At 51.7% G+C, this 26437-nt stretch overlaps 1 protein-coding gene, 1 long non-coding RNA gene and 1 other non-coding gene across 6 annotated transcripts in view; 2 read left to right on the plus strand and 1 right to left on the minus strand.

Annotated features, from left to right (window-relative positions):
* Nucleotides 1-26437, minus strand: part of LOC132536823 (uncharacterized) — a 298410-nt gene that overhangs the window by 7392 nt on the left and 264581 nt on the right. The gene's annotated exons all lie outside the window — the stretch shown is intronic.
* Nucleotides 1-26437, plus strand: part of AKT2 (AKT serine/threonine kinase 2) — a 54801-nt gene that overhangs the window by 823 nt on the left and 27541 nt on the right. Inside the window, exons 1-2 of one of the 4 annotated variants that reach the window (XM_060185957.1) lie at nt 6954-7087; nt 21078-21205. In XM_060185957.1, coding sequence (XP_060041940.1) covers nt 21160-21205 — 46 coding nt within the window. In that variant the 5' untranslated portion in view covers nt 6954-7087; nt 21078-21159. Of the gene's footprint in view, nt 1-6953; nt 7088-18494; nt 18520-20339; nt 20488-21077; nt 21206-26437 lie in introns of those variants that run through there. The other 3 variants (XM_060185958.1, XM_060185959.1, XM_060185956.1) reach the window with 3 other exon arrangements.
* Nucleotides 26110-26216, plus strand: LOC132537294 (U6 spliceosomal RNA). The gene has a single exon (XR_009548752.1). It is a non-coding gene; the product is annotated as a U6 spliceosomal RNA (small nuclear RNA).

Genomic DNA, 26437 nt, shown 5'->3' on the forward strand with positions numbered 1-26437 from the left:
TCTCGGCATTCTTTTGTTTCTATATGCTATACACACACACACGCATACACACACACACACACACATATACACACACACACACGTTATTTGTTTAATCAGAGCACTGCTTAGTTCTGGCTTATGGTGGTGCGAGGGGATTGAACCTGGGACTTTGGAGCCTCTGGCAGAAATCTCTTTGCAGAACCATTATGCTACCTCCCGGGCCCAGGTCTTGGGATTCTGAGGATCCCCTCCCCCTTTTTCTCTTATCTGAAGAACACCCCCCACCACCACCACCAAAGGCCTGCCTTTCATTTCAGCCTTTCCTACCCTCTGCCTTGCCGTGGCTCTGGGTCCAGCCCTCATGTTTACGCTCACTGTGGCCCACCAGCAGATAGCAGTTGGCCTCACCTTTAGGCGGCAGTGAGACTGAGTTCCCAGCTGTTCCTCCCAGCACAGAGCAGGGCCACTGGGGTGATGGGTGCTCCCAGCCTGCCCACCCCAAGGCAAGGGGGCTGCCTTGGAGGACTGAGGGCAGCCACATCCCCCCTCCTTCCCACCGGGGTCGCTTAGGTGGTTCCTTGGGTCACTCATCCCTAGGCCAGTGTGTGACCAAGGACTTGGCTCTGTCACCTTTGCCCTGGGTCTGGAATTCCAGGAGGGCTGGCCACGGCTCCTGACTGGCCCGCTGACATGGGCTGGTAGTGTGGTTTAAGGGGGTAGATGGTTGCTCTGGTCCGAGGCATTGGCTTCATTTGGTTTTGGTTTATGGAGAGAAAGGGCCTAAGTCTCCAAGGCCAATGGCGACTCCGGCATTTTTTTCCCAGAGGGGTTTGCTCCTGTGGTCCTCAACTTCGGGAGGGTTGGTCTGATGGGATTAGCAGTAGCACAGTCGTAAGATTGGAGGTGACACTGAGTGCATTCTGTGTGCCACACGAAGTTCAAAATGTTTTGAACGGATTAATGTGCTGACTGCTCATGGCCTACAACCATAGGTGCTGGTGTCATGATCTTTTAGAAGGGGTCCGTGAGGCATGGAGAAGCAGAGCATGTCTGGGAGCAGATGCCCAGCATTTATCAAACGTCACCACATGCCAGGCCTTTGACACACATGGCTTTACTGAACTCTCAAAACAGACCTGTGGCTTCAGGATGGCTCTGTCCAGTTTAATTTCTGTAAGGTGGTTAGGAGTGTGGTACCCCTTTTATAGACAAAGAAACCAAGACCTTTGCTGTGAAGTGACGTGGTTTGCCCAGTGTTTGACAGCTGGAAGTGATAGAAGTAAACATCTGACTGACTGTCTGGCTTTGGATTTCTCTGCATAAGTAACTAGAACCTGGATTGAATGCACTCATGGTGGAGATGGTATTTATGTCTGTTTTGCAGAGTGAGAAATTAAGGCTCAGAGGTGGAATCACCTTGCCCTGTGCCTACCAGGCTGGGGCTGGACCCAGGTGGTGTGCTTCTGGGGCCATGCACTCTGCTCACCAGTTCCCACTGGTGGATGGGTCTCTCTCCACAGAGCTCCTGCTCCCGCTCCTGCACCGTTGAGCATTTCCTCCTCCTCACCCCATGCCTAGGGCTGCTGTGAACACCTCCAGGCTCAGTGCCCAGGGGATTGTCCTTTCCCAGGCCCACCTTGGGTTCTCTTATGCTTCTGCTATCCAACCCCCTGGCCAAGATCCTTGTGTCTCACTTGTCTCACTCTCTAACCTGTGAAGAGCTGCTCTGAAGTGATTCGGAGCACGGGGTTCCCATCCAACCTACTGTGGCCTTAAGTAGGTTCCTAAATCCTTCTCAGCTCAGTTCGGTTGTATCTTGGGATGATGACAGGTTGTTGCAAAGGCTAAACAGGGTAATTTGTGGAAAGCTAGCATAATAGTAAGCCTGCAGTGTATGTTCCCAGTTCTCACTATTTAAAGAGTGGCAGGCCCTCAGGATACCTCAGCAGTTGTAATTCTTACTATTTCTGCTAGGGTTTTGAAGGTCCTTTCTAGTTTTGGGGCTCTTTCTTTCTTTCTTTCTTTCTGAGATGCAGAGAGGGAAGATGGAGAATAAAAAGCACGAAAGCTTCCTTCAATGCAGTGGGAGCTACCCTCAAACCTGGGTCATGCACAAGGCAAAGCAGCACGCTATCCACGCGAGCTATTTCTTTTTAAATTTTTTTTTATATTTATTTATTTTCCCTTTTGTTGTCCTTGTTTTTCATTGTTGTTGTAGTTATTATTGATGTCGTTGTTGTTGGATAGGACAGAGAGAAATAGAGAGAGGAGGGGAAGACAGAGGGGGGGAGAGATAGACACCTGCAGACCTGCTTCACTGCTTGTGAAGTGACTTCCCTGCAGTTGGGGAGCCAGGAACTCGACCGGGATCCTTACTCCGGTCCTTGCACTCTGCACCACTTGCGCTTAACCTGCTGCGCTACCGCCCGACTCCCCACGTGAACTATTTCATTGACTTTGCTAGTTTGTGGAACCTTGTTTGATAACACCCAAGAGGCGAGCAGGATTGAAAATGAGCCGCTTTCCAGATGAAGCAGCAGAGGTTCTGGAGAGTTGGGAGCATATAACCCAATAACAAATAGCATCAGGATCTGGGAGATAGCTTACACAGTAAGGAGTGAGTGAGGTGTGAGCTTTACCACATGCAGAGACCCACATGGGAGCACGGTGGAGGCTCTGGATGGTGGAGCTGTGCTGTTGTGTCAACTGTGTGCCCCCTCCCCCCATAGATAAATGAGAAAGTTTGTCCTGGAAAGACCACTGACCTGTGCTATATATACATGTAAATAGGGGGGGGGAGCGCAACCTGGAGATAGCCCACCCAGCAGGGCTCATTGCCTTTCTGTGAGAGGGGCCCAGCATTGAGCCCCAGCACCACATGGGAGCACAATCACAGTGAGGGGAGCTGTGTTGGCTTGGTCTTGGTCTGTCTGAAATAAAACAAGGTATGGCGCCCCACCCCACTGTACAGTGTGTGCGTGCACGTGCGAGTGCTTATACACACATGTAAATCAAATCAAATCAAATGCGATGGATGCAGCCAGGTTCTCCGCTCCTATAGTTGCTGCCCTGAACACTTGTCGAGCTAAAATTCTGTCAAGATGTCAGCCTGTGCTAAACCTGATTCCTGTAAGCATTTAATGCCTTTTTATTATTATTTTAAATTTATTTATTTTAAAGTGTGTGTGTGTTTTGGTGTTTTGATAGAGGCAGAGAGTGAGAGGAAGAAGAAATCACAGCACCGAAGATTCCTTCCATGAGGTGGAGCCTCAGGCTGGGCCATGCCCATAGCAAAGGAGCACACTATCCAAGTGAGCTAGCTCACTGGCTCTATTTACTTACTGTTTACTAATTCAAGATAGGGAGAGGACACCAGAGTATCAAAGCGTCTGACTGATGGGATGCTGGGAAGTGAACTCAGGAACTCATGCTTCCTAGTCCAGCAGCCAACTGACTCAGTGTGCCAGCTTCTGGGCCTTTACTTATTTATTTTGGAAAGTTTTACTATTGGTAGACAAGGGAAAACCAGAGCATCACTCTGGCACATGAGCAATGCCAGGGACTGAACTTGGGACCTCATCGTGTTTCTAAGTCCAGCACTCTAGCCGCTCATCACCCACCTCCCAGGCTGTACTTTTGTTGACTGCCCCGCTGCCCCCAGGAGTGGCAGGAACGGCCTTGACCCAGGTGGGGAACAGCCCCTTGGGAAGCTGCGAAGTGAAGGCTGATGCAAATAGAGAGAGTGGTGGTGCTGGTGGGAGGTGGAGCAGCCCCATAGCCGCCTGGGTCTGGGAGAGAGGGACGGTGATGACCCTGAAGGCACTGCAGACTCAAGGAACAATTTCCACTTATTTGTCAAGAGTTAACTAATTCATTTAAAAACACACGAGACAGAATATACACCAGAGCATCGCTCAGGTACTGGGAATTAAAGTCAGGATCTCATGCTCCAGAGCTCAACGCTTCATTCATTATGCCACCTCCCAGTCCACTGGTTTATTTATTTATTTATTTATTTGCCTCCAGAGTTATTGCTGGGGCTCGGTGCCTGCACTATGGACCCACTGCTCCTGGAGGCCATTTTCCCATTCTGTTGTTTTTCCCATTTTGCCCTTGTTGTTGTCATTATTATTATTGTCATTGCTGTTGTTGTTGTTGGATAGGACAGAGAGAAATCGAGAGAGGAGGGGAGACAGAGGGGGAGGGAAAGACAGACACCTGCAGACCTGCTTCACTACCTGTGAAGCGATCCCCCTGTAGGTGGGGAGGGAGCTGAGGGCTTGAACTGGCATCCTTCCGCTGGTCCTTGCATGTGCACTTAACCCTTTGCCCTACTGCCCAACCCCCCCCACTTTTATCTTTTATCTTTTTTTTTTTTTTTTTTCTTACCAGAGCACTGTGCAGCTCTGGTTTATGGTGGTGGTGGTGGTGGTGTTGAACCTGGGACTTTTGAGCCTCAGGCATGAGAATCTCTTTGCATAACTATTATGCTATCTACCCCTCTGCCTGATTTTATTTCTTTAAAAAAATTTTTTTTCTTTTTATTTATTCCCTTTTGTTGCCCTTGCTGTTTTTTTTATTGTTGTAGTTATTATTGTTGTTGTCGTTGTTGGATAGGACAGAGAGAAATGGAGAGAGGAGGGGAAGACAGAGAGGAGGAGAGAAAGATAGACACCTGCAGACCTGCTTCACCACCTGTGAAGCGACTCCCCTGCAGGTGGGGAGCTGGGGGCTCGAACCGGGATCCTTATGCCGGTCCTTGTGCTTTGCACCACCTGCGCTTAACCCGCTGCGCTACAGCCCGACTCCCCTGATTTTATTTCTTTAGTAACTCAAGATAGGGAGAAACAGAGGGAGAGAGGACCAGAGCAGTGCTGCTTGGGATTGAACTCTGGACCTCACACTCCCAAGTTCAGTGCCATATCAGACTCTTTTTTTTTTTTTTCTTCTTCTTCTCCTCTCCCTCTTCCTCCTCCTCCTTTTCCACCAGAGCACTGCTCAGCTCTAGCTGATGATGGTGGTGCAGGGAGTTGAACCTGGGACTTTGGAGCCTCAAACATGAGAGTTTCTTTGCATAAATAAGCATTATGCTATCTACCCCTCCGCCCTTTTATTTTTTTCTTAATATTTATTATTTTTCGAGAGAAACTGAGAGGGGAGAAGGGAAATACGATTTTTTAAAAATTTATTTATCCATGCAGATAGGTGGAGAGAGAGAGAGAAAGAACCAGGTATCACTTTGGTACATGTGCTGCTATGGATTGAACTCAGGACCTCATGAGGATCAAACAGAACCTCATACTTGTGAGTCCAAAGCTCTCTTCCTGTGCACTCCCCTCCCCCCACTATTATCTTGACAGAGAACTCACCCTCATGGAGCCTCAGGGGACAGGCCCTGCCTAACTAGGTGAATTAACAAGAGACAGGTTAAAGGGAGAGTGAGAGACAATGAGTGAAAGTCAGGTGTGGTTGGGTGCTGCTTTATAGGGATTTAATAGGGAAGGCTGACCCTAGATTGATGAAGTGATTCGAGGAGAAGAAGGGTGAGGGGGTTCACAGCAGAGTAGGGACCAGCTACACAGACACTTGTGTAGATGGGCAGGGCGTGGGTCGGAGCCAGTCGAAGGACAGGTAGGGCCAGGCCATCCCCAGCCATGTGGACTGCCAGACTGCTGAGAAAAGGAGCCTGTCCAAATGTGGGCTTTTCAAAGGTGCTTGTTGCTTGAAAGAGCCCCTGGGGCGGGTGTCTGCCTGGGGGCCAGGGGTGTATTTCACAGGGCTGGTCAGTGAGTTTCATATGCCTCCCACTTCCCCCTCGAAGAATCTCTGTCTTTGAAACAGCTCAGGCCCACGGTTGCCTCCCTCCTTTGTGGTTTTCACACCACATTCCCCTGGGCCCCTTACTGTTCCCTTTAGGGATGGGGGGTGGGGTGGGTGGTGAAGTTCAGTGGGTGACTTTCTGCCCACCCCTTCCCAACCCCAGACACTGGGCTTTTATCAAGTAACAGTGGAGCAGCAGTCAGACCTGGTAAAAACTGGGCTTGGTGATTCTGCCTTCTACGCATGTGCCTGAGGGAATATTACATTCCTGGTCTGGAAGACCAGCCTTCTGGGCCTGCAGACTAGAGGAGACAGGTACCCGGGACACAGATCCAGGTAACATGTCAGACTGAGGATGTCACAGAGATGTTAGCGAGTGAGGGATGTTATTGTAGTTTAGCTGGGGTGGCTAGGGGGAGGGGGAAGAGTTGTGGGAGGAGTTGATCCAAGACCCTGCCTTTGACTCTGATTGCCACCACCTCACAGTGGTGAGAGCTCAGGACTGGGGAGTCCTCAGCCAGGAGGAGAGGGACCCCTAACCCATAAGTACAGATAGGATAGGCCCGGAATCCAGGCAGTGTGATTGCCCTCCACCCCCAACCCCGGAAGTGTGGGTAAGGACAGCTTCTGACAGTTCACCTGAGCCTCTCACTTGAGGCTTGGCACAGTAAGTAGGAACCTGGCTGTTTTTCCCAGGTCTGCATTGGGGTACCTTCCTGGAAGGAGTAGCACTTTCTCAGAGTATCCCTTCTGGGCTTTCCAGAAATGTCATGCTACGGAGGGATGGATCCTGAAGGAGTGTCTTCTGCAATTGATCTCCCGGCCTTTGGTCTCTGGGCCAGGGATCCCCTCCTCTGGGCCAGGGATCCCCTCCTCTGGGCCTCTCTCTGCATTTCCAGTCCTCTCAGAGGAAGGGAGGCTTTCACCCAGCAGGCCTCTGGGCTGCACGGTGGAGTGGTTCTGTGGCAGGCTCTTCTGGACAGCCAGCCAAGCAGTGAGAGGCCCGGCTTGGGGAGACAGCCCTGGAAGCAGGACCAGGAGGGAGGGAGCAGGGGAGCGGGTGTGGGAGGGGCTGCTGGGTGGGAGGTCGGGCTGGCCCCCCCAAGGGGGGCAGGACCCACTGCCAACTCAGCACCCACAGTAGGGACCAGTAGTGCTGGGTTCGTGCAGCGAAGAGCAAGCCAGGGCTGGCCAAAGGAGACGACATGTCAGAGGTCCCTGCAGGAAGTTCCTCGAGCCCAGCCTTCTTGCCTAGGAAGCTCGTCCACAGATGTTGTTTCTAAGGGTGAGGCCAGAAACCCAAGCCTTCTTTGGTTTGCCACCTCGTGGGCCCTTTCCGAATGGGCTGGGGTGGCTGCTGCTCCCAGGCGCTTCTCCAGCCTGGTTTGAAGGCCTGCACCCACTGGCGGGTCATGGCAGTGCTCTGTGAGGCCTGGGTGCCTCCTGCCTCTCTCTGATGTGCATTTGCTCAGCTAAAAGTGGGAGCCTCCTGCCTAGTGGGGCTGCAGGGCGGATTCTGGAAGCCAGTATGCTAAAAGTGCTCAATGGGACTGGGGCAGGGTGGGTACCTCTCAGCAAAGAAGGGGTTCTGCGGGCAGCAGGTGTGGGCTTGCACTTAGAGCCTGGGGAGGGCTTCCCTGGGAAGCTCGGGATAGGACGGTTTGTGTCTCTGAACCCCAGGCTGGCCAGACAGGGCCCCGGGAACTCTGGGTGGAAGCTTGTGGCACAGCAGCCCCCATAGCGGGAGGGAAGAAGCCGTTCAATGTTTTGTAGGTGGGAGACTGAGGCTCAGAAGGTGGAGCAGAGTCCCTGTGCTGGGGCTGTGGGCAGCTCTGCCAGGCCCAGCACCAGGGCTTTAGTGCCTGTTGTCAGTGCTCCTCACCACAGCCCCCACACCTCCTGGCACAAGTGAGAAAGGCAGGCCCAAGTGACTGGTTTTGCCCAGGCTCAAAGTATTGGTAGGTGACAGGTAGGAACTTCAAACCCGGCTCTCAGGCTGAGCCAGCTTTTTCCAGACCCACTCTCACTGCCCCTGACAAATTCTGTGGTCATTATTTCTGGGGCTGTTACTGCTCCAGTGAGTGATAGATAGATTGATTGATTGGTTGGTTTTCCTTTCATTCTCTTTAGAACTCTAGACAGAGTTCTGCCATAAACTATGCCTCAGTTGTTCTGAAAATGGCTGACTTAGCCCTAGCTGATGCCCGTTTAGGCAGTGGAGTGCAGCTGACTCCCCCCTAATGCCTTGACTAGCCTTCTCCTTCCCCGGAGAAGGGATGAGGGTTGGAGGCATACCCCAGCCCTACGTGTTTGTGGTCATTTGTGTCTTTCTTTCCTTTGCCATGTGTGCCGTTGAGTGCCTACTCTGTGCCATGTGCCTTCCGGGATGCCAGGGAGTGGCATTCAGCCTAGTGGGGGAGGCAGAGAAGGCCTCGCCCCTATTTGTCCCAGGAAGGGGACAGAGATCTAGCTAGAGTTTGGGGGAGCCTCCAGAGGCCAGAGCATTCAGATGTGCAGTGAGAGTCTGACAGGGTGCACCAGCACAAGTTAAGGCCCTGAGGTGTGTGTGTGTGGGCACCTGGATGGGGTAGGGTGGTGAGGGCAGGCCAGTGTCACTGGAGCTAGGAGAGTGGGAGGGCCACCGTGTGGGAGAGCCACCGTGTGGGAGAGGAGAGAAGGACAAGGCCACGTGTGCTCTGGTGACAGGGACTCCACGGACCCTGGTTCTCAGGCAGATGTGCACCAACCTGCATGGGGGGGGGGGGCACGCAGGGGAGGTGCTGAGCATGTGTTTTGGGGTCGTGTCTGTGAGTGGTCTATTTTTTTTTAAAGCTGTGTGTTTTTGTCTAGAAGGTATTTTCAGGGAGTCGGGTGGTAGCGCAGTGAGTTACGTGCATGTAGTGCAAAGTGCAAGGACCTACTTAAGGATCCCAGCTTGAGCCCCTGGCTCCCCACCTGCAGGGGAGTCGCTTCGCAGGTGGTGAAGCAGTTCTGCAGGTGTCTATCTTTCTCTCCCCCTCTCTGTCTTCCCCTCCTTTCTCCATTTCTCTCTGTCCTATCCAACAACGACAACATCAACAACAACAATAAAAAAAACAAGGGCAACAAAAGGGAAAATAAATATTAAAAATTTTTAAGAAGTCTTTAAAAAAAGAAGATATTTTCAAAAAGTGAATATAGGCTTGTCACACATCATCTGGGTGACTCCCATTAGCCACTGTTAATGTCATTACCACTCCCATAGCTTCCTTGTGGCTCAGACTAACCCTTGGCTTTGGCCTTTGTAAAGTTGCTGCCTGTCTTCTAGAGCTCTGGCCTCATCATGCTCTGCATGGAGCTTGTCTCATAGGTCCCTCTGATGAGTGTGGGTTGACTTCCCCACCCCTTACCCCCCAAAACAACTTTTGGTGTAGATAAGCACGTTTGATCAGGTTAGTGTTCTGGTCCTGTTTCACAGGTGAGGACACTGAGGGTTTGGTACCAGCTGTGCAGCTAGGAAGGAGGTGGTGGTCAAGAGCTGAGTGAGCAGGACTAAGGTGTGGGTTTGGGGTCTGTGGGCCAGGAAGCAGGAGCAGTGCTGGGGGGGGGGGTCGCACTTGGCCCACCCCGGGCTGTTGAGCAGTGGTGATGATCACCCCACTCCTCTTCCCGCCTACAGACTCCCTGTATTTCTGCTAGCAGGGACTCCCAAGAGGAGCCTCTCTCACAAGAGAGACTATTTACATTCTTGTAAACTAAAGCAAAAGTTACAGCTCAGCCCTTCAGTTGTACCAGCCATAGCAGCCACGTGGCCACCGCTGCTGAGAAAGTTGTGTTGGCTCTGCCGCCATCTCCTGAACTTACCTGCCGTGGATCCTGAGTGTGTTACTTAGTCTCTCTGGGACTTGCTTTTCTCAAGGAAGAGGAGGCATAGTGCCAGCACCTGTCTCACAGGGTTGCTGTGTGGAGTCCTGTTACTCCATCCCTGGCATGTTTTAAAAGAGTTGGGGCTGGGCGGTGGTGTACCTGGTTGAGCGTATGTATTACAGAGCTCAAGGACCAGGTTCAAGCCCCCTGTAGGGGAAAGCTTCTCGAGTAGTGAAACATGGCTATCGGTGTCTCTCTCCCATCCTTTTTTTTTTTTTTTTAATTTATTTATTCCCTTCTGTTGCTCTGACTGTTTTATTGTTGAAGTTATCACTGTAGTTATTATTGATGTCGTCGTCGTTGTTGGATAGAACAGAGAGAAATGGAGAGAGAAGGGGAGAGAAAGATAGACACCTGCAGACCTGCTTCACATCTTGTGAAGCAACTCCCCAGCAGGTGGGGAGCCGGGGGCTCCAACCTGGATCATTACTTACGCCAGTCCTTGCACTTTGCACCACCTGCACTTAACCCACTGTGCTACAGCCCAACCCCCCTGTCTCCCTTTTTAACTCTGCCTTCTCTCTATATTTTTCTCTGTTCTATCCAGTAAAAAAAAAGAAGAAGAAGAAAGAAAACTGGAGGTTGGGTAGTAGCACACTGGGCTAAGCCCACATAGTGCATAGCACAAGGACCGGTACAAGGATCCCATTTCGAGCCCCAGCTCCGCACCTGCAGGGGTGAGGGTCAGTTCGTAAGCTGTGAAGCAGGTCTGCAGGTGTCTGTCTTTCTCTACCCTTCTCTGCCTTCATCTCCTCTCTCAGTTTCTCTTTGTACTATCCAACAACAGCAAAAATAATAATAGCAACAACACCAGCAATGAAAAAAGATGGCCTCTGGGAACAGTGGATTCATAATGCACCGAGCTCCAAGAATAGCCCATAGCCCGGGAGGCAAAAAAAAAAAGTAATACAATAAATTTTAAAATAGACTCTGAGTATTTTCCTTGGTTAGGAGAGTACTCTGCCTGTTTCCTCGAAGGTGCCCTGGCCCTGGGAGTGAGGGGGAACAGGGCCCTGACTGTCAGGCAGATAACAATAGTAATGATGATGATACAGAATATTGCAGGGGTGGGTTGGGGTAGGGAGGTCCACTCTGCCAGACTGCAGGGTCCTGTATGGGTGTGTGTTTGGTGATGTGTCGGCCAGTAGGTATACATAGAAGTCTGCAGGCGTGGTAAGGGAGGGCTTGTCAGCCTGCGAAGCCTCTAGAAGTGAGCTCTCTGGAGCGTGGACAGAGGGAAGGGGCAGACATTCAGGGCTCAAATAGCACTGGTCTGTCTCTTTGGCTGGGTCCTGCTGCCCAACTCTGGGTCTGTATGAATCCTTCCTGTCCTTGGTTTCTTCATCTGTAAAGTGTGGGTTTTGGGGCCGGGTGGTGGTGCACCTGGTTGTGCGCAAGGAACTGGGTTTCAGCCCCTGGTCCCCACCTGCAAGGGGAAAGCTTTGCAGGTGGTGAAGCATTGTTATGGGTGTCTCTCTGTTTTTCTCCCTCTCTCTATCCCTCTTTCCTCTTGATTTCTGGCTGTTTATCCAGTAGACAAAAGAAAAAATATATATACATAAAAAAGTGTGGGTGATAATGGTCCCCAGTGAGCCAGTGGTTGGGAGTATCAGACTAACACACAGGTGGCCTCTTTTTAGGGCAGCTGCAAGAGAAGGCTCCTTCCCCCCACCTTCAGTGGGGTCAGGGCGTTTCATATACTGCCCACCGCCCACAGTGACGGTTCCCTAAATCTTTCCTAGGTAAAAACCACAGCCTATGGTGGCCTCCTGCTTAGCCAGACCCTGACTGTCTGTGTCTTCTCTTCCTGCTCCATCGTGTGTGTATAAAGAAAATGTATTAGGGAACAATGAGATAGCTCACTTGTATACTTGGTGCCCTGCTTTGCTGTGTGTATGATCCAAGTTCAGGCCTGGCCTTCCTTGCATTAAAGGAAGCTTCAGTGGTGTGGTGTGGTGTGGTGTGGTGTGGTGTGGTGTGGTGTGGTGTGGTGTGGTGTGGTGTGGTGTGGTGTAGTGTGGTGTAGTGTGGTGTAGTGTGGTGTAGTGTGGTGTAGTGTGGTGTGGTCTGTCCCTCTCTGATTTTATCTAAAAATAAAAAAAGAAAGAAAGAAAGAAAGAAAGAGAAAAAACTTATCAGCAAAAGAATTAAGTGAAGAAAACAAAATTAAGATATAAGTTTATTTAGGAAATAGTACCCTCTTCCTGGGGGGCCGGGGGGAGGCTCCTGGAAAGGAGCCAAGGCAGGAAACCCACATGACCCCTTTCTGCTGTAGCCATATCTCTCCCCCCTTGCTACCTGTATTACACAGATCTCTCCTTGACCTATGCCCACCACCCGGAGCCCCCTGCCCCGGGTTCCAACCACATTCTTCATAAAACCAGACACACACAGGGCACAGTCAGGGTAGGTGATGGTTTATCAGGTGCAAATGGGTGAGCAATGAGCCAATGTGTGGGGGAGGCCACGTGTGAAGGGGCAAGGAATCTTCATGGGACTGAGAAAGGCGGGGGGAGAGGGGTGTGTGTGCAGAATGCCAAGCCCAGAGAAGGGGCAGGGGCCACGCCTAGAACGTGTTTTGGACTGGGCCCCTGAGCAGAGGAGGGGCAGGGTGATAGCTGTGTTTGGAGACAGCATGTTGGAAGCCTGTGGCCAGACTCAAGTGTCTGACATGATTTCTGGGGGTGATGTGAGGCCCTGGAGGTAGGGTGAGGGAAGAAGATGGAGAGGGGGTGGCAGAAAAGAGATGAAAATCTGTTCCGGTGCTTATTCTTGTCCCAGTTTCTTTCACAAACTGCCTACGTCCTCAGCCTGCCTCCAGTCCTACCTGCTCCAAGCAGACAGATGGGACAGTTGGGGAGTGTGGGGTATAAGAGACGAAAGTATTTTTACTGCTGCTTTGCTACCAAGGAGGCGGAATAGGTAAAAATCCACCTTACAGAAATTTCAGTATATAGCATGCTTGGGGGAGGTCCTCGCAGTGCGTCACCATACCTGAGGGGTGTTGAGCAGTTGCTGTGCGGACTTCTGTCCCTGAGGCCACCTTGACTTCTGCACCCATTCTCCTGCCTCTGGCATGATCAATCCTTTCATGCGCCTGCTGTTTGAACATAGGTCCCCTGGGCTGGGGAGAGAACTCAGCTTTAGAATACCTGACTTGCATGCTTGGGGGCCCAGGTGCAATTTCTGGCATCACCTTATGCCAGTGATAGGCAGTGCTCTGGACTCTTTCTCTCTGTCTCTCCTAAACCTAAAAAAAATGGGCCTGGGCGGTGGTGCACCTGTTTGAGAGTACACATGGTATCATGCTCAAGGACTCGGGTCCAAGCCCCTTGGTCTTCACTTGCAGGGGGGAAGCTTCACAAGGGCTGCAGATGTCTTTCTCTCCTTTTCTATCTCCTCCCCTCTCAATTTCTGCCTGTCCTATTAAATAAAAGAAAAAAGGAAAAAATGGCCAGCCAGAGCAGCGGATTTGCTGTTTAAGCACCAAGCCCCTGTGGTAACCCTAGTGACAGTAAATAAATACATAAGTAAAATCTTTAAAAAAACTGTATGTCTTGGGGGCCAGGTGGTGGCTCACCCGGCTAAGCACAAGTGCAAAGACTAGGGTTCAAGCCCCTGTTCCTCATCTGCGGGGGGTGGGGGGTCCACTTCATGAGTGATGAAGCAGGTCTGTGGGTATCTGTCTTTCTTCCACTCTTATTTCCCCATCCAATTTCAATTTCTCTCTATACTACCTAATAAAAATTAGGAAGGAAAAAAAAAAGAAAGAAAGAAAAGAAGTGGCTGCTGGGAGCAGAGGATTCATAGTGGTGGTACCAAGTCCCAGCAGTAACTTTGGTGGTAATACCCCCACCCCCTGAAAAAAAAATTAACTATGTCTCCTCCTACCCTCTATTCTAAGACACTGTTCCTTGCAAGCACCATTGTAGATCAGATAGACCCATAAATGGCTGTTCTCTGTGGCTTGTGTGGTGCATGTGAGTCTCTGGAGCAGCAGCACACGGGAATATAAGTGTATCAGAAGGGAGGTGATGTGACAGCTCATTCATTTCAAGGAGAGATCCAGGTGTGGCGCGCAGCCTGAATGCTGGGTCAGCATCGTGGATTGGTTTTCTGGGCCCTGTTCTGTCAAGTGCACAACTGAACCCTCGCCACTGGCCAGATGTTATGTTGAAACCTCCCCACTTGTGAGGCTATGACAGAGGCACTGCTCTCGTTGCCATGGCCGCGGGAAACTTGGGGAGCAGGGGCCTGAAGCTAGGTCCGCTGCCAGGCAGGATGGCAGAGTAGCCGAGCTGTGGGCTCCCTCTGGCTCTTGCTCCACACTTCCCCATCAGGTGACCAGGTTAGGTAGGCCCCTTCACTTGGTGCCTCCTTTTCTTCCTTGCAGTGGAGACAGTAAGCTGTGTCTGTCTCATGGGGTGCCGAGGGGGGTGACTGCCACGCAGAGCAGCCGGGAGCTCCTGATGAGTGCTGCGTGGGCACTCGCTCTTCTCAGGACTGTAGTCACAGTAAGTGTTTTCGTAGAGCCAGGACCCAGCAGGGGACGTTTGGGCCATTTCCAGGTCTCCACTCGTCAGCAGTCACATCCTCACAACAGCAGTTTTCAATAAGGGGGTGGCATTACCCGGGACGTTCAGTAATGTCTGAAGTTATTTTTGACGACCGCATCGAGTGTGCTGTTGGCTTCAGCAAGTAGAAAACAGAGATGCAGCTCAGGACCACCACCCCCAACACACATGCGCACGTGCTCATGCAACCCCGCCTTAAAAACTTTGTGCGGACCAGGCGGTGGCACACCTAGTTAAGCGCCCACATTACAGTGCACAAGGACCCAGGTTCAAGCCCCTGGTCCCCACCTGCAGAGGGAAAATTTCACAAGTGATGAAGCAGGGCTGCAGGTGTCTCTCGGTCTGTCTCCTTCTCTATCTCCTCCCCTTTCAGTTTCTCTGTTTCTATCCAATAATAAAATACTTATTAAAAAAAAAAACTTTGTGAGGAGGAGTCGGGTTGGTAGCAGCCGGTTAAGCGCAGCACTTGGTGCAAAGTGCAAGGACCAGAGTAAGAATCCCTGTTCGAGCCCGACTCCCCACCTACAGGGGAGTTGCTTCACAAGTGGTGAAGCAGGTCTGCAGGTGTCTATCTTTCTCTTCCCCTGTCTTCCCCTCCTCTCTTGATTTCTCTTTGTCCTATCCAACAGCGTCAACAACAATAAAACAAGGGCAACAGAAGGGAATAAATAAATATAAAATAAATAAAAACTTTGTGCGGTGGGGGGGTCAGACAGTAGCACAGTGGGTTGAGCACATGTGGCGCAAAGCGCAAGGGGACTGACCGGCTTAAGGATCCCGGTTGGAGTCCCCGGCTCCCCACCTGAAGGGGGTCGCTTTACAGGCAGTGAAGTAAGTCTTCAAGTGTCTCTCTTTCTCTCCACCTCTCTGTCTTCCTCTCCTCTCTCCATTTCTCTCTGTCCTAACAACGATGACATCAATAACAACAACAATAACTACAACAACAATAAAAAAGGGCAACAAAAGGGGAAATAGATAAATATAAAAATTAAAAAAAAATACCTTGTGCATAGGTAGATGCAATTTCTGCAGAGAAACTCCTCCAAGGACTCCAAGCATCTTCCATTTTACTGGTTTTGCTAAAGTGCCAGATCACAATACAGGCCCAGGTTGTAAGGCTGCAAACAGCCAGCGAGGGAATTGTCTCCTACTGCCCATCTCGTCCCTACAGGCACAAGCTACCTGTGGCTGGCAGGTTCCCGTTGTCTTTGGATTTCTCCCCTGACCAAGTCCGTCCACCTTCTGGAGCTGTAGGTGGGCTGCAGGGGCCAGACTGGGGGGGATGGGGGTCTCAGGCCGCTCTCTGCAATTCCACACGATACAGTATCCCCGCTGCCGCTCCTACCTCCCAGATCCCATGTGTGCTGTCTAGGGTGGAAGCCAGAGAGGGGGGGAGTGAGAGAAAAAGGACTTGATAAGTGGCAAGGAAAGGAATTTAATTTATTTTGAGCCTGTTCTGGGCATAAGCTTCACTCCATGCACATTCATTCCATAAATATCATTAAGTGTCCACCATGTACCCGCACTGTGCCAAAGACCCAGCAGTGCTCGAGACAGACAAGAGCCCTTGCCCCGACCACGCCGACATTCCAGTGGGGACAGGTGGCCGGGAACGGGTGGACAAGGAAACGTGCCCATTAACGTCAGGGGGATCATGTCTTACGGGGTCAGGTGGGTGAATGCGCTTTGTCTAGGGGCTTAGGAAGTGACACATGTGCAGTGGCTGAAGAAAGGGGCACAGGACCCTTAGATATAGGCATTTTAACTTGAGCATCGTGCACGGTCCCTGAGGTGTAGGAGTGACAGGTAGTAAGAGAAGGCAGGGACCACTGAGACAAAACATTTGGAAGTGGGGTGAGGCCTTGGGCATAGGGATATTTGTGCAGACCTCATAGGAACCTGGGGTTTTTAAGGACCTTGGGGACACAACAGGTTTGAGTAGAGGAGCCATGGGCTCTGACTCAGGTGGTCGCAAGGCCCCAGACTCTGGAAGGGTCGACAAAGGTGCCAGAGCACATCTATGCCTTGCCCCCGGCCCCCAGCGACAGGAGCCACGGTGATAGCGGTTTCACAGGTGAGGAAGTAGATTTGAGAAAAAACTTCCCAGGTGCCAGCAAGGATGAGGCAGTGGCTGGGCACCCCTCTCAGTGCCACCTGCGAATTCCCTCTGTGGGACTGACTGATCTGAACCCCCTGAGGCAAAGCTGCTGAGGAAGCTTGAGATCTTGTGAAATAGGCAAGACAGATGGAAGTAAAAAATGTCTTTTAGGGGTGTGTGGGTGTGTGTGACACAAACGTGGAACTTGAACCCAGGACCTCACATGCAAAGCGTACATTCTCCCACTCAGTTGCAATCCCAGCCACAAGGTCTTAGGAATTTTAAATGGTTTCGGAGTGCTGGTGCAGAATGATAGTGAGTCCATGAGACCCACACCCTCGGCAGCTATTTTGAAATGTAAGCGATAAGCCCCTTGGGTTGACCACCTTTCCCCTCCCTGTTCAGAGCCAGTCCCGGAGTGTGGTATCCAGGCTGCAGGCTGTGCAGGTGCAAGCCCACAGGGTGTCACTAGCCTGGAGCCACTTGGCCAGGAAGCAGCAGAGCCCAGGCTTCCTCAAACCCTTTAGATCCTCAAACCCTGTGTTCTCCTTAGTCACTGGGGACCTGACCACCTTGCCGGATGACTTGAAGCAGGCCAATTTAGGAGTGTGAGATAGGGACCTAGAAACTCAGAAGTCGGATTTCAGCTTCCCTGTAGGTACTAAATTTGTTATAGAGTGCAGAGAAATAAGTGAACCCCATCTTGTCCAGCATGGTGTAGCAAAACCACTCACTGTAACACACAGCCCTTATAATCACAAGAGAACGTTGCCAGCTCCCGGAAACCCTTGCCTCCTGTCTTCCCAAATGTCACCCCTCTTCTGACTTTGGGATAGTTGTTCCCTCAGTTTCTCTCAGCCATCTGTATAAGCTAGAAAGATTTCCAGGCATGAACTGTTTGGAGAGGTAGGAAGGGACTGGGACTTGCCACACTGCTGCCCCAGGGCTGCTGCAGCCAAGAGCCGCAGAGGCTGACCCTTCTCCCTGTTGCGAGTCCCAGCAGTCAGGGCCTTTTTATTGCTGAGAAGGGCGCCAGGGCTCTGCCGTGTGAATTGACCACAGCTTGTTGATCCATCCCTCTTGTGGGTGGACACCTGGTCTGTTTACAGTTTGCGGGTTACTGTGAATAGTGCTGCTGTAACATTCTAGTACGCATCTTGTGGCAAACAAATAGGCTCATTTTGGTTGGCGCATTGGAAAATCGCTGGCTCTGTGAATTTTCCACAAGCGGCTGGAGCATTTTACACTCCCACCAGTAGCCATTCTTTCATGGCCTTGTCAACACTTGGCATTGGCAATTTAAAAAAGATTAAGCCATCCTGGTGGGCGGTTTTAATGTGCATTTCCCTGAAACTAATGTAATTGTGTGTTTTCTTTCTTTTTTTAAACCAGAGCACTGATCAGCTCTGGCTGATGGTATTGTGGGGCCTTGAACCTGGTACGTTTTCTTGGGTTAGGCATTTTCGTGAGGATTATTATTATTTTTGTCACCAGGGTTATTGCAGGGGCTCAGTGCCAGCACAATGAATTCACCATTTCTGGTGGCCCTTTTCACCCCCCTTTTTTTTATTGGATAAGGACTGAGAAATAGGGGAGGGGGAGGTAGAGAGAGACACCTGTAGCTCTGCTTCACTGCTTGTCAAGCTTCCCCCTAAGAGCTTGAACCTGGGTCCTTGTGCTTGGCCATGCCTGCACTCAACCAGGTGCACCACCACCTGGCCCTGAGGAGCTTTTTCACCTCAGCCTCCCAGGTGGCTCTCCTGTAGCTTACAGCTGCAGGCCCCTGCTAGGGCCCAGGGTGCTGCTGGTGATCGGGTGTGAAGCAGGTCCTGTATGCTGACACCCAGCTTCCTGAGGCAAGTCCCTGTCCCCTGTCTCCATCGGCTGCCCAGTGAGCAGGCCATCCTCCTGGCTGTGGTGCCAGGGTGTTTCATCACCACAAAACTGCGTCACAGACACCTCAGCGGAGGCGCCACCCTCAGGGCGGGCAGGCCCCAAGAGGGACTCGGGGAGCTTCCAGTTCTCCCCCCCTCCCCCCAATCCTTGCCCATGCTGCCGCTGGCTTCTTAGTTGCTGAAATAAGTATGTCAAAAGTGGCTCTGGCAGGGCCTCCACCATTCCTCAGCTGGGAGACCTAAGGTAACTGGCATCCCCTCTCTGAGCCTCTGCTGTCCCCAGCCTGCCCCCACCTTGCTGGCGGAGTGGAGATGCCAAGGTTCTGGCATCCTGCTCAGACCGCCCACCCGGCCATGACTTGACCCAGCTATACTCGCTGCCCTCACTGCCCCCTTTCTGGTCAGGTGGTCACAGGTTTGGGTGTTCATGGGGGCCAGGCAACAGGCCGCGCCCCCAGCATCTATTGGTTGCTTTAGTGCTGATAGCCCAGTGCTTTGGACTCAGTGGCTGAATTCCCCAGCCTAGCCCTCTGGAGCTGTTCCCAACTGGGCAGGTCCTGGCGAGTGTGGTGGTGTAGCCCCCGGCCAGGGAGGCCTTCCCTCCATCCACCTCAGCCCTCCCCAGCCTGGCCCTGCACCAAGCTCCTTCCTGCCTCAGTGGCTCTGTGCTTGATGTTCCCCTGCCTGGGATTCTTTTCCTTGCTCCTTCCTCAGTATCCCCACACCCAGCAAGCTACACTCCCTTCCCACCACCCTTTCCCCCTGCCTTTCTCCCCAGCACCTCTGCACACCAGCACCACATTCCCACGGGGCTGTCTGCCTTTTCCTCTGGGCTCCAGGTCTGCCTCTGGGATGCTTCCTCTGTCCCTCAGTACAGCCTGCTGGTGTTCAGATGCGCTCACTGAAGAGCCCCAAATGCTTCCATGTCTGGGCTGGGCTGGGCTGGGCTGGGCTGGGCTGGGCTGGGCTGGGCTGGGGATCTGTGGGGAGCGGAAGGCCGCTTAGGTGTGACGAGGGTCGCTGCAGAGCTGCACAAGGAACACTGCTGAGGCCAGGAAGACTTCTTGGAGGAGGCAGTGGTTCAGTCAAGACCTCAGGAAATACTCACAGAAGACTGGGGGGTCAGAGTGCAGGCCAGAGGAAAGGGTCCAAATGCCAGCAGCCCAGGGTGGGAGGTGGGAGGGTAGAGTTGGCTGGAGAAGGGGCAGTGCCAGGTGTAATCACCGTGACTAACAGCCTTTATTGAAGACATTTTGGGGGCCTCTGCTATGGACGGGACTGTTCTGAGCCCACTGAAAAGGCATAATATGTTTTTTGGGGGATCAAGTGTAGATGGAATATAGTGCAGGGGTTGAGAGTGGAGTCTGGGTACCCAGGGAGGTCAAGGTGACATCCAGGAAGGCGCTGGGTGGGCAGTGGGCTCTGGACAGAGCAGGAGCAAGAGGCACTGGAACAAAGGTCAGCTGAGCTTGGATCCTTGAGGGTTGCTAGGAAATTTAGTTCATGGGGTGGGGTCTGTGTGGGTAGGGGCTCAACTCTAGTGGCTGTGCGGGAGGAGTCCAGGGATGAGGCAGGGAGGGCCCCTGTGGGAGAGGACAGCTTGGGATAGAGGAGTTCTAGGGGTTCAGTCTGTGGGTGTAAGCCCTTTGGGGTACTAGTCACTTCTGCTAGTAGCAGGGGTGGGCGCCCCTGCTGCCTCTGTATCCTGGAGTCCAGAACAAGTTTTCTCACCCTGCTGTTTACTTCCCCTTCACTGTCCAGCTTGTCTCTCCTCCTGCTTCCTCCCACTCACCTCCTTTCCTCTGCCCGGCCCAGGCAGCCTGCCATCGTCACATGCCAGGCAGTAGTGTGTCCGGCCTCCCGGGTCCCTTGGGGCACGAGAGAAAGCTGATGCCCACGGTGTCCCCAGAGCCAGCTGCCATTTCTCAGGGGGCCACCTAGCTCCTGACCTGCTGTCCGCAAATAACCTCAAGCCGGGAAGGCGCAGGGCAGGGCCACAGGCCAGGCCTGTGGCTCCAGGTAGGGGCCCAACTGGCGGCTGCCTGCCGCCCTTCTCCCTCCTGCCCTGGGAACCTGAGATGAGCAGAGGCTGCAGTGTCTGTCAGTCTGTCAACTGCTGATCCCTGAGGAAGGAAGGAAGAGGTCTCAGGAAGGGACAGACCTTCATCAAGCCCTGGGGACTAACTCCCAAGCCCCAATAAGTCCCCACTCAGTAGGTTACTTTTTTATTCAAGATCTGGAGTATCTTGAAACTGCTTTTTCCTCTGTCACCTGGTGGGGGCAGGTCGGGGCCTAAGCTTGAGGAGGTGACATGGGATGGCCTGGTGTGTGTGTGGGGGGAGTGGACTTAGTTTGCTAAGGGTGGCTTGTCTGTGTGCGTGTGTGCGCGCATGCATGTGCGTTCTACATGTGTGTGGTGTTGGGGGTGGCAGATGGCAGCGGTGGCTTTGAGCTCTCCTTAGGTGTCGGCTAATTCATTCCAGACTACCTCAGAGCCACCTGCTGAGCAGGAGTGACAGTGGCTGGAGGGTCTACTTGTCTTCATGCTGGGCATCCTACACAGGCCAGCTCCCCAAAATGGGACTCTGAGGGCAGGGCCATGCCCTCCCTCTTCCTTCCCAATGTTGGGGTTCCCGGTGACACTCCCCTGCACAGAGCACGCAGGGGTGCCATCTCTCCCCACCTTCTGGCTTCCCCCTGTGCTGAGCAGCCAGAGGGACTGGGAACCTGGCTGTCTTGAGGGGAGGAGCTGGGGCTGAACTCCCTTTCGTTCTGATAGGTTCCTTTTCTCTTGTCTTACAGACTGTGCTCTGTCCACCGTGCCTGCTGCATGTCCTGCTGCCCTGAGCTGTCCCTAGCTAGGTGACAGTGTCACGCTGCCACCATGAATGAGGTGTCTGTCATCAAAGAAGGCTGGCTCCACAAGCGTGGTAAGGGGCACTTCTGCCCACTGACCTGCGGGTCTCCCCTTCCCAGCATGGGGCTCCCCCTTGCAGCTGGTGCCCCCAGCTGGCAGCCTTTTACAGACCCCTTTCTCTGAGTCCTGTTCCCAGTTGGCTGGGCCGGGGAACCACACCCGGACCGAGCCTCTGGGCCAAGCCACACACCCTACGTGTGCCCACAACCAGGCCTCTCCCTCTCCGTCAGTGATCTCACTCACTGCCCTGCTTTACCTACCGGTGAATGTCAGCTTCCGAGAGGGGGAGCCACTTCACTGGAGGGGCACAGTAAGGCCACACTCAGTGCCCCTTCTTTCAGAAATACCCATTAAGTGTGTGTGGTGTGCCACGCTGTGCCAGGGTCTCCTCTCATGGACTTGACTGTCCGGAGGTGGGAGGGGTGGGGACAACAGTTAGCAAGGCAGCAGATACACAGTCAGGTGCTAAGTGCTGGAGTGAAAACTAGGGAATCTGGGGGAGGGGAGCTGTTAGGGGGGTGAAGGGTAAGCAGAGAAAGCCCATCTGAGGGGGCAGGATGACAGTAGTCAGAGGCCTGGAGGAGGTGAGGGAATGAGCCAGGGTGTCCTGGAACCTAGGATGGAGGTGTAGGAGTCTGCTCAGTGCTGGAGGGAGAGCAGGAGGAGGTAGGTGGTGATACGGCATCAGACCTGTGGGTCGTGGAAAGCACCTGGGATTTAGCTCTCCAGGCGAGAGGGGACCAGGATGTGAGCCAGGTGTAGCCTGCCTGGTGGGTCGAGGCCAAGAGAAATGAAATCATTTACAAGTAGGAGATTAGACATGACCCTTAGACCCCAGGCCTTCTGCCCCCGAACCCCACATGTAATGGCTTTACCACCCAGGCTTGGTTGGAAAGAAGTGTGTGCTGAGAGTTGGTGTTTTCAGACCCTGAGGGTGAAGGAAGCACATTGTCCTGGTGTCTGGCATTGTGTCTGGGGAGGGAGAAAGGTGCCAGGCCAGCTTCGAGCTGTGCTTCTCCATTCACTTAGCAAACATTTATTGAGCAACTGCTATGTCCCAGGCACTTGGAGAGACTGTGATGAGCCACAGGCAAAACTCCCTGTAGCTTCCCTTCAATGTCAGTGCCTTACGGTTCCTCTTAAGAATTGTTGGGTGTTTTCCATTTGGTGGGGAGGATGGGCATTGCCCAGGTAGATGTGCGTGTTCAGCGGTGATGAAGTGCCAGGGAGGGAGACAGAAACCCTTGAGAAGGAGGGGACATGAGGCAAAGGCAGCAGTCTGAGCTGGAGGCGGCTCAGCCAAGAGAACACTCGACTCGAATGCTCCAGGCCCTGGCCAGTTTTGTTCCCCAACACCTCAGGTGGCAGAGCAGTGCTCTGGTACTTTTTGGTCTCACATTTAAAAAAGTAGAAAATAAATAGGGTGAGTGGTCAGGGAGGGTGCCTCCAACAATGGTGGGTGGGTAGCATTTGAATAGAGAGCTTAAGGACTCAGGGGGCACGAGCTGGTGGGTGAATGCTGGAGAGGGGTGCAAGCCTGTGGAACCAGAGATGGTTCCATCCACGGCACACGGTGAGGGTCAGGCCTCCCCATCAGACCGAGCAGGGGAGCCCATGACCAGCCGCCCTTTTCACATAGGCTGCCATTTTAACCCCACGCAGCCTAGCCCCTCAGATTGGGCTCTGAGTTTGGGGCTGTTAGGTAGAGTTTTCGGAACCTGGGCAGGTGTTCAGTACTGGCTCTTTCATTTACTTGCTCTTAGTGCAACTTCAGGCAGACGGTGACACCTCTCTGAGCTCTGGTTCACACCTGTGAAGTGGGCTAACAGCCTCAGCCTCTAATGCCGCCAGCTCCAGGAGGGCAGGGATTTTTATCTGCCGCGTTCATTGCCTTGTCCCCTCACCTGGAAGAGTGCTCTGTAGCTGCTGAGTGAACAGCTGGGGTTGTGTGTGGGAGGTGGCAAGAGTCGCCCCGGGGCCACGGATCACTGGGCTCTGGGCAGCAGGCAGCCCTGGAGGTAGTGTTGATAGGAGAGCAGTTGTGGCTGGGAATTTGGCCTTGCCTGGCCTAGGGCTGCTGATTACTTATCATTATCATTGTCATTACTATACCCAAGCACTCACTGCTCAGCTCTGGCTCATAGTGGTGCTGGGGGTTGAACTTAGGACCTTTGGTGTCTCAGGCATGGAAGTCTTCTTGCATGATCAAGTCTCCAACTTGAAATGGGGTTTAGCCCCTCTTGGGCTTCCAATCTCCATTTGTGCCCAAGGGACCAGATGAGTCGGTGGGGGAGGAGGGTTAGAGGGACGCGCCTAGCTCAGGTTTGCACTATAAGCACATGTGTGAGTGTCACTCTTGAGCCTCCCAGGACCCATCACTCTGAGCAGTGGCTGCCAGAGGTGGGCCCTGCCCCCCTCTGTTTCAGCACCTGTGCCACTCCACCTACCTCTGTTAGTTAAAATGCTAACAGCCACAGCTCACCGAGCACCTGCTGTGTGCTGGGCATAGGGCTCTGCTCCAGGCAAACTCCATTCTTAAGCATTTTCACAGCTACCTTTAAGACAGGCAGCTTACCAGACCAGGAAACTGAGGCTTGGCGCGAAGGTGATGTGCCCAAGGTTCCAGCAAGGAGGTTGCCAAATAGCAAGAAGCTTGGAGCTTTGGACTCAAGTCCTCTGACTCCTGAACTCGTGCTCTCGACACCTGTCCCATGTGCTGCCTTTCACTCAGCAAGGTCTACTTCAGGAACAGGCAGAGGAGACCGTGAGGCTGAAGTCACTAGTGCCCTATGCCCCACCCCTTTCTGACAGCCTGGCCAGGCCCTGGCTGACCGTGGAGAGATAGCCTGTTGGCCCAGAGAGCGGACTTGGGGTAACACAAGCCTGGTTTCTAACCCACTCCTCTACTTAACAGCTGAGAGCCTTGGGTGAGTAATGGAACTTCTCTGCCTTGGTTTCCTCATCTGTTACATGGGATTATTGTGAGGATGTTTTTCCTTTCCTTCCAGGTTACCTTTTTTTTCTTACCTTATTACCAATGTAAAAAAACACCACGGGTAAGTACCTGGATCTTCAGCTCACCCCCAAACCAGTGTCCAGTGCAAGAAATAGAGCAAGATAGTTCTCCCTCTCCCAAGAAATAACCACTCTCTTAACTTCTACTAGGATGATTGAATTTTTGTAGTTCGGTTTTGCTTTTTTAAAAGTGAGGTGAAATTTATGTAACACAGAATTAACTATCTTTAAGCATACAATTCAGTGGCCTTTAGTATATTCACATTGTTGTGTAACTGCTACCTCTGTCTAGTTCCAAAAACATTTTCATCACTCTAAAGAAAACCCTGTACTCATTAATCAGTTAGTCCCCACCCCCTCACCCCACCATGCCCTGGCAACCACCAATTTGTTTTCCATCTTTATGGATTTACTTATTCTGGACATTTTATATAAGTGATGCACACTCTATGTGGCCTTTTATGTCTTTTTTTTTTTCCCCACTTAGCGTAACGTTTTTGAGGTTCATTTGTGCTGTAGCATGTATTAGTATTTCATTCATTTTTCTGGCCCAACAATAGCCCATTGTATGAATCCACCACATTTGGTTCATGCTTTCATCTGTTGACAGACATTTGGGTTACTTTGACATCATGACTACTGTGAACAGTGGTGTTGTGAACATTTGTGTACAAGTATTTTGAGTTTTAAGTGTTTGAGGAAGTGCCAAACTTGTCCACACTGACTGAACCATTTTATATTTATACCAGCAATGCGCAAGAGTTTCACCTTCACAACATTCTTACCAGCACTTTTTTTTTGTTATAACCATTCTGCTGTTCCGTGAAGTAGCATCTCATCCTGTTTGTTTATTTGTTTATTTATTTATTTATTTATTTATTTTTACTTATTATAGATAAAGACAAATCGAGAAGGGAGATAGGGAAAGAGACAAGACATGAAATTATTAGAAGTCAGGTGATAGCGCAGCAGGTTAAGCACAGGTGGCGCAAAGCGCAAGGACCAGCGCAAGGATCCCGGTTCGAGTCCCCGGCTCCCCACCTGCAGGGGAGTCACTTCACAGGCGGTGAAGCAGGTCTGCAGGTGTCTGTCTTTCTTTCCTCTTCTCTGTCTTCCCCTCCTCTCTCCATTTCTTTCTGTCCTAACAACGTTGACACCATAATAACAACAACAATAACTGCAACAACAACAACAACAAAAAAGGTAACAAAAAGGAAAATAAATAAATATAAAAAAATTTTAAAAAGAAATGAAATTATTTTCTTTTTGGATTGATCATTGCTGGTGTGTAGAAAAACAAGTGTGGGGTGGGGTTAGATAGCATAATGGTGAAACTCCAAGGTCCTAGGTTCAGTCCCCCATACCACCATAAGCCAGAGCTGAGCAGTGCTCTGGTTAAAAAGGGAGGGAACGGAAGGCAAGGCAGACAAACAAGAGAGAGGAGATTGGGGGGGGAGAATATGAATTGGTCAATTTATTAACTATAGTAATTATCTTGTGGAGTATTTGTGAAATTCCAGATAGAGAATTATGTTACTGCAGTAACAGTAACTTAGTATCAGGGAGGTGGCTCAAAAGTTAGAGAGCAAGCTTTGCAAGCGTTCAGTCTGGTTCAATTCCCAGCACCATATCTGATGCCTTAGTTTCTTTCTCATAAAAATAAGCAAATGGTTTGAGCCCCCAGCTCCCCACCTGCAGGGGAGTCACTTCACAGGCGGTGAAGCAGGTCTGCAGGTGTCTGTCTTTCTCTCACCCTCTCTGTCTTTCCCTCCTCTCTCCATTTCTCTCTGTCCTATCCGACAACGAACAACATCAACAATAACAATAATAACCACAACAAGGCTACAACATCAAGGGCAACAAAAGGGAAGAAAATAAGCAAATGATTTTTTTTTTTTTTTGGTGCTTGCTTCGGCAGCATATATGCTAAAATTGGGGTGGTTCAGAGAAGATTAGTATGTGCCCTGTGCAAGGGTGGCACACAGACTTGTGAATTGGCTTCTATTTTTACCTTTTTTGTTTGATTGCTTTCCTATTTTTATTGCTACCAGGGTTATCACTGGGGCTTAGTGCTTGCATAACAAATCTAACTACTCCCAGTAGACTTTAAAAAAAAATTTTTTTTTTCTTTTGGGAGTAGTGGTGGAATGTTGAGACAGAAATTGATAGGAAAGGGGGAGCTAGAGAAAGAGAGACACCTGCAGCACTTCTTAACTCCTGCTGGTGGGGA

This window comes from Erinaceus europaeus, chromosome 2 (genome assembly GCF_950295315.1).
Source record: "Erinaceus europaeus chromosome 2, mEriEur2.1, whole genome shotgun sequence".
Lineage (NCBI taxonomy): Eukaryota > Metazoa > Chordata > Mammalia > Eulipotyphla > Erinaceidae > Erinaceus > Erinaceus europaeus.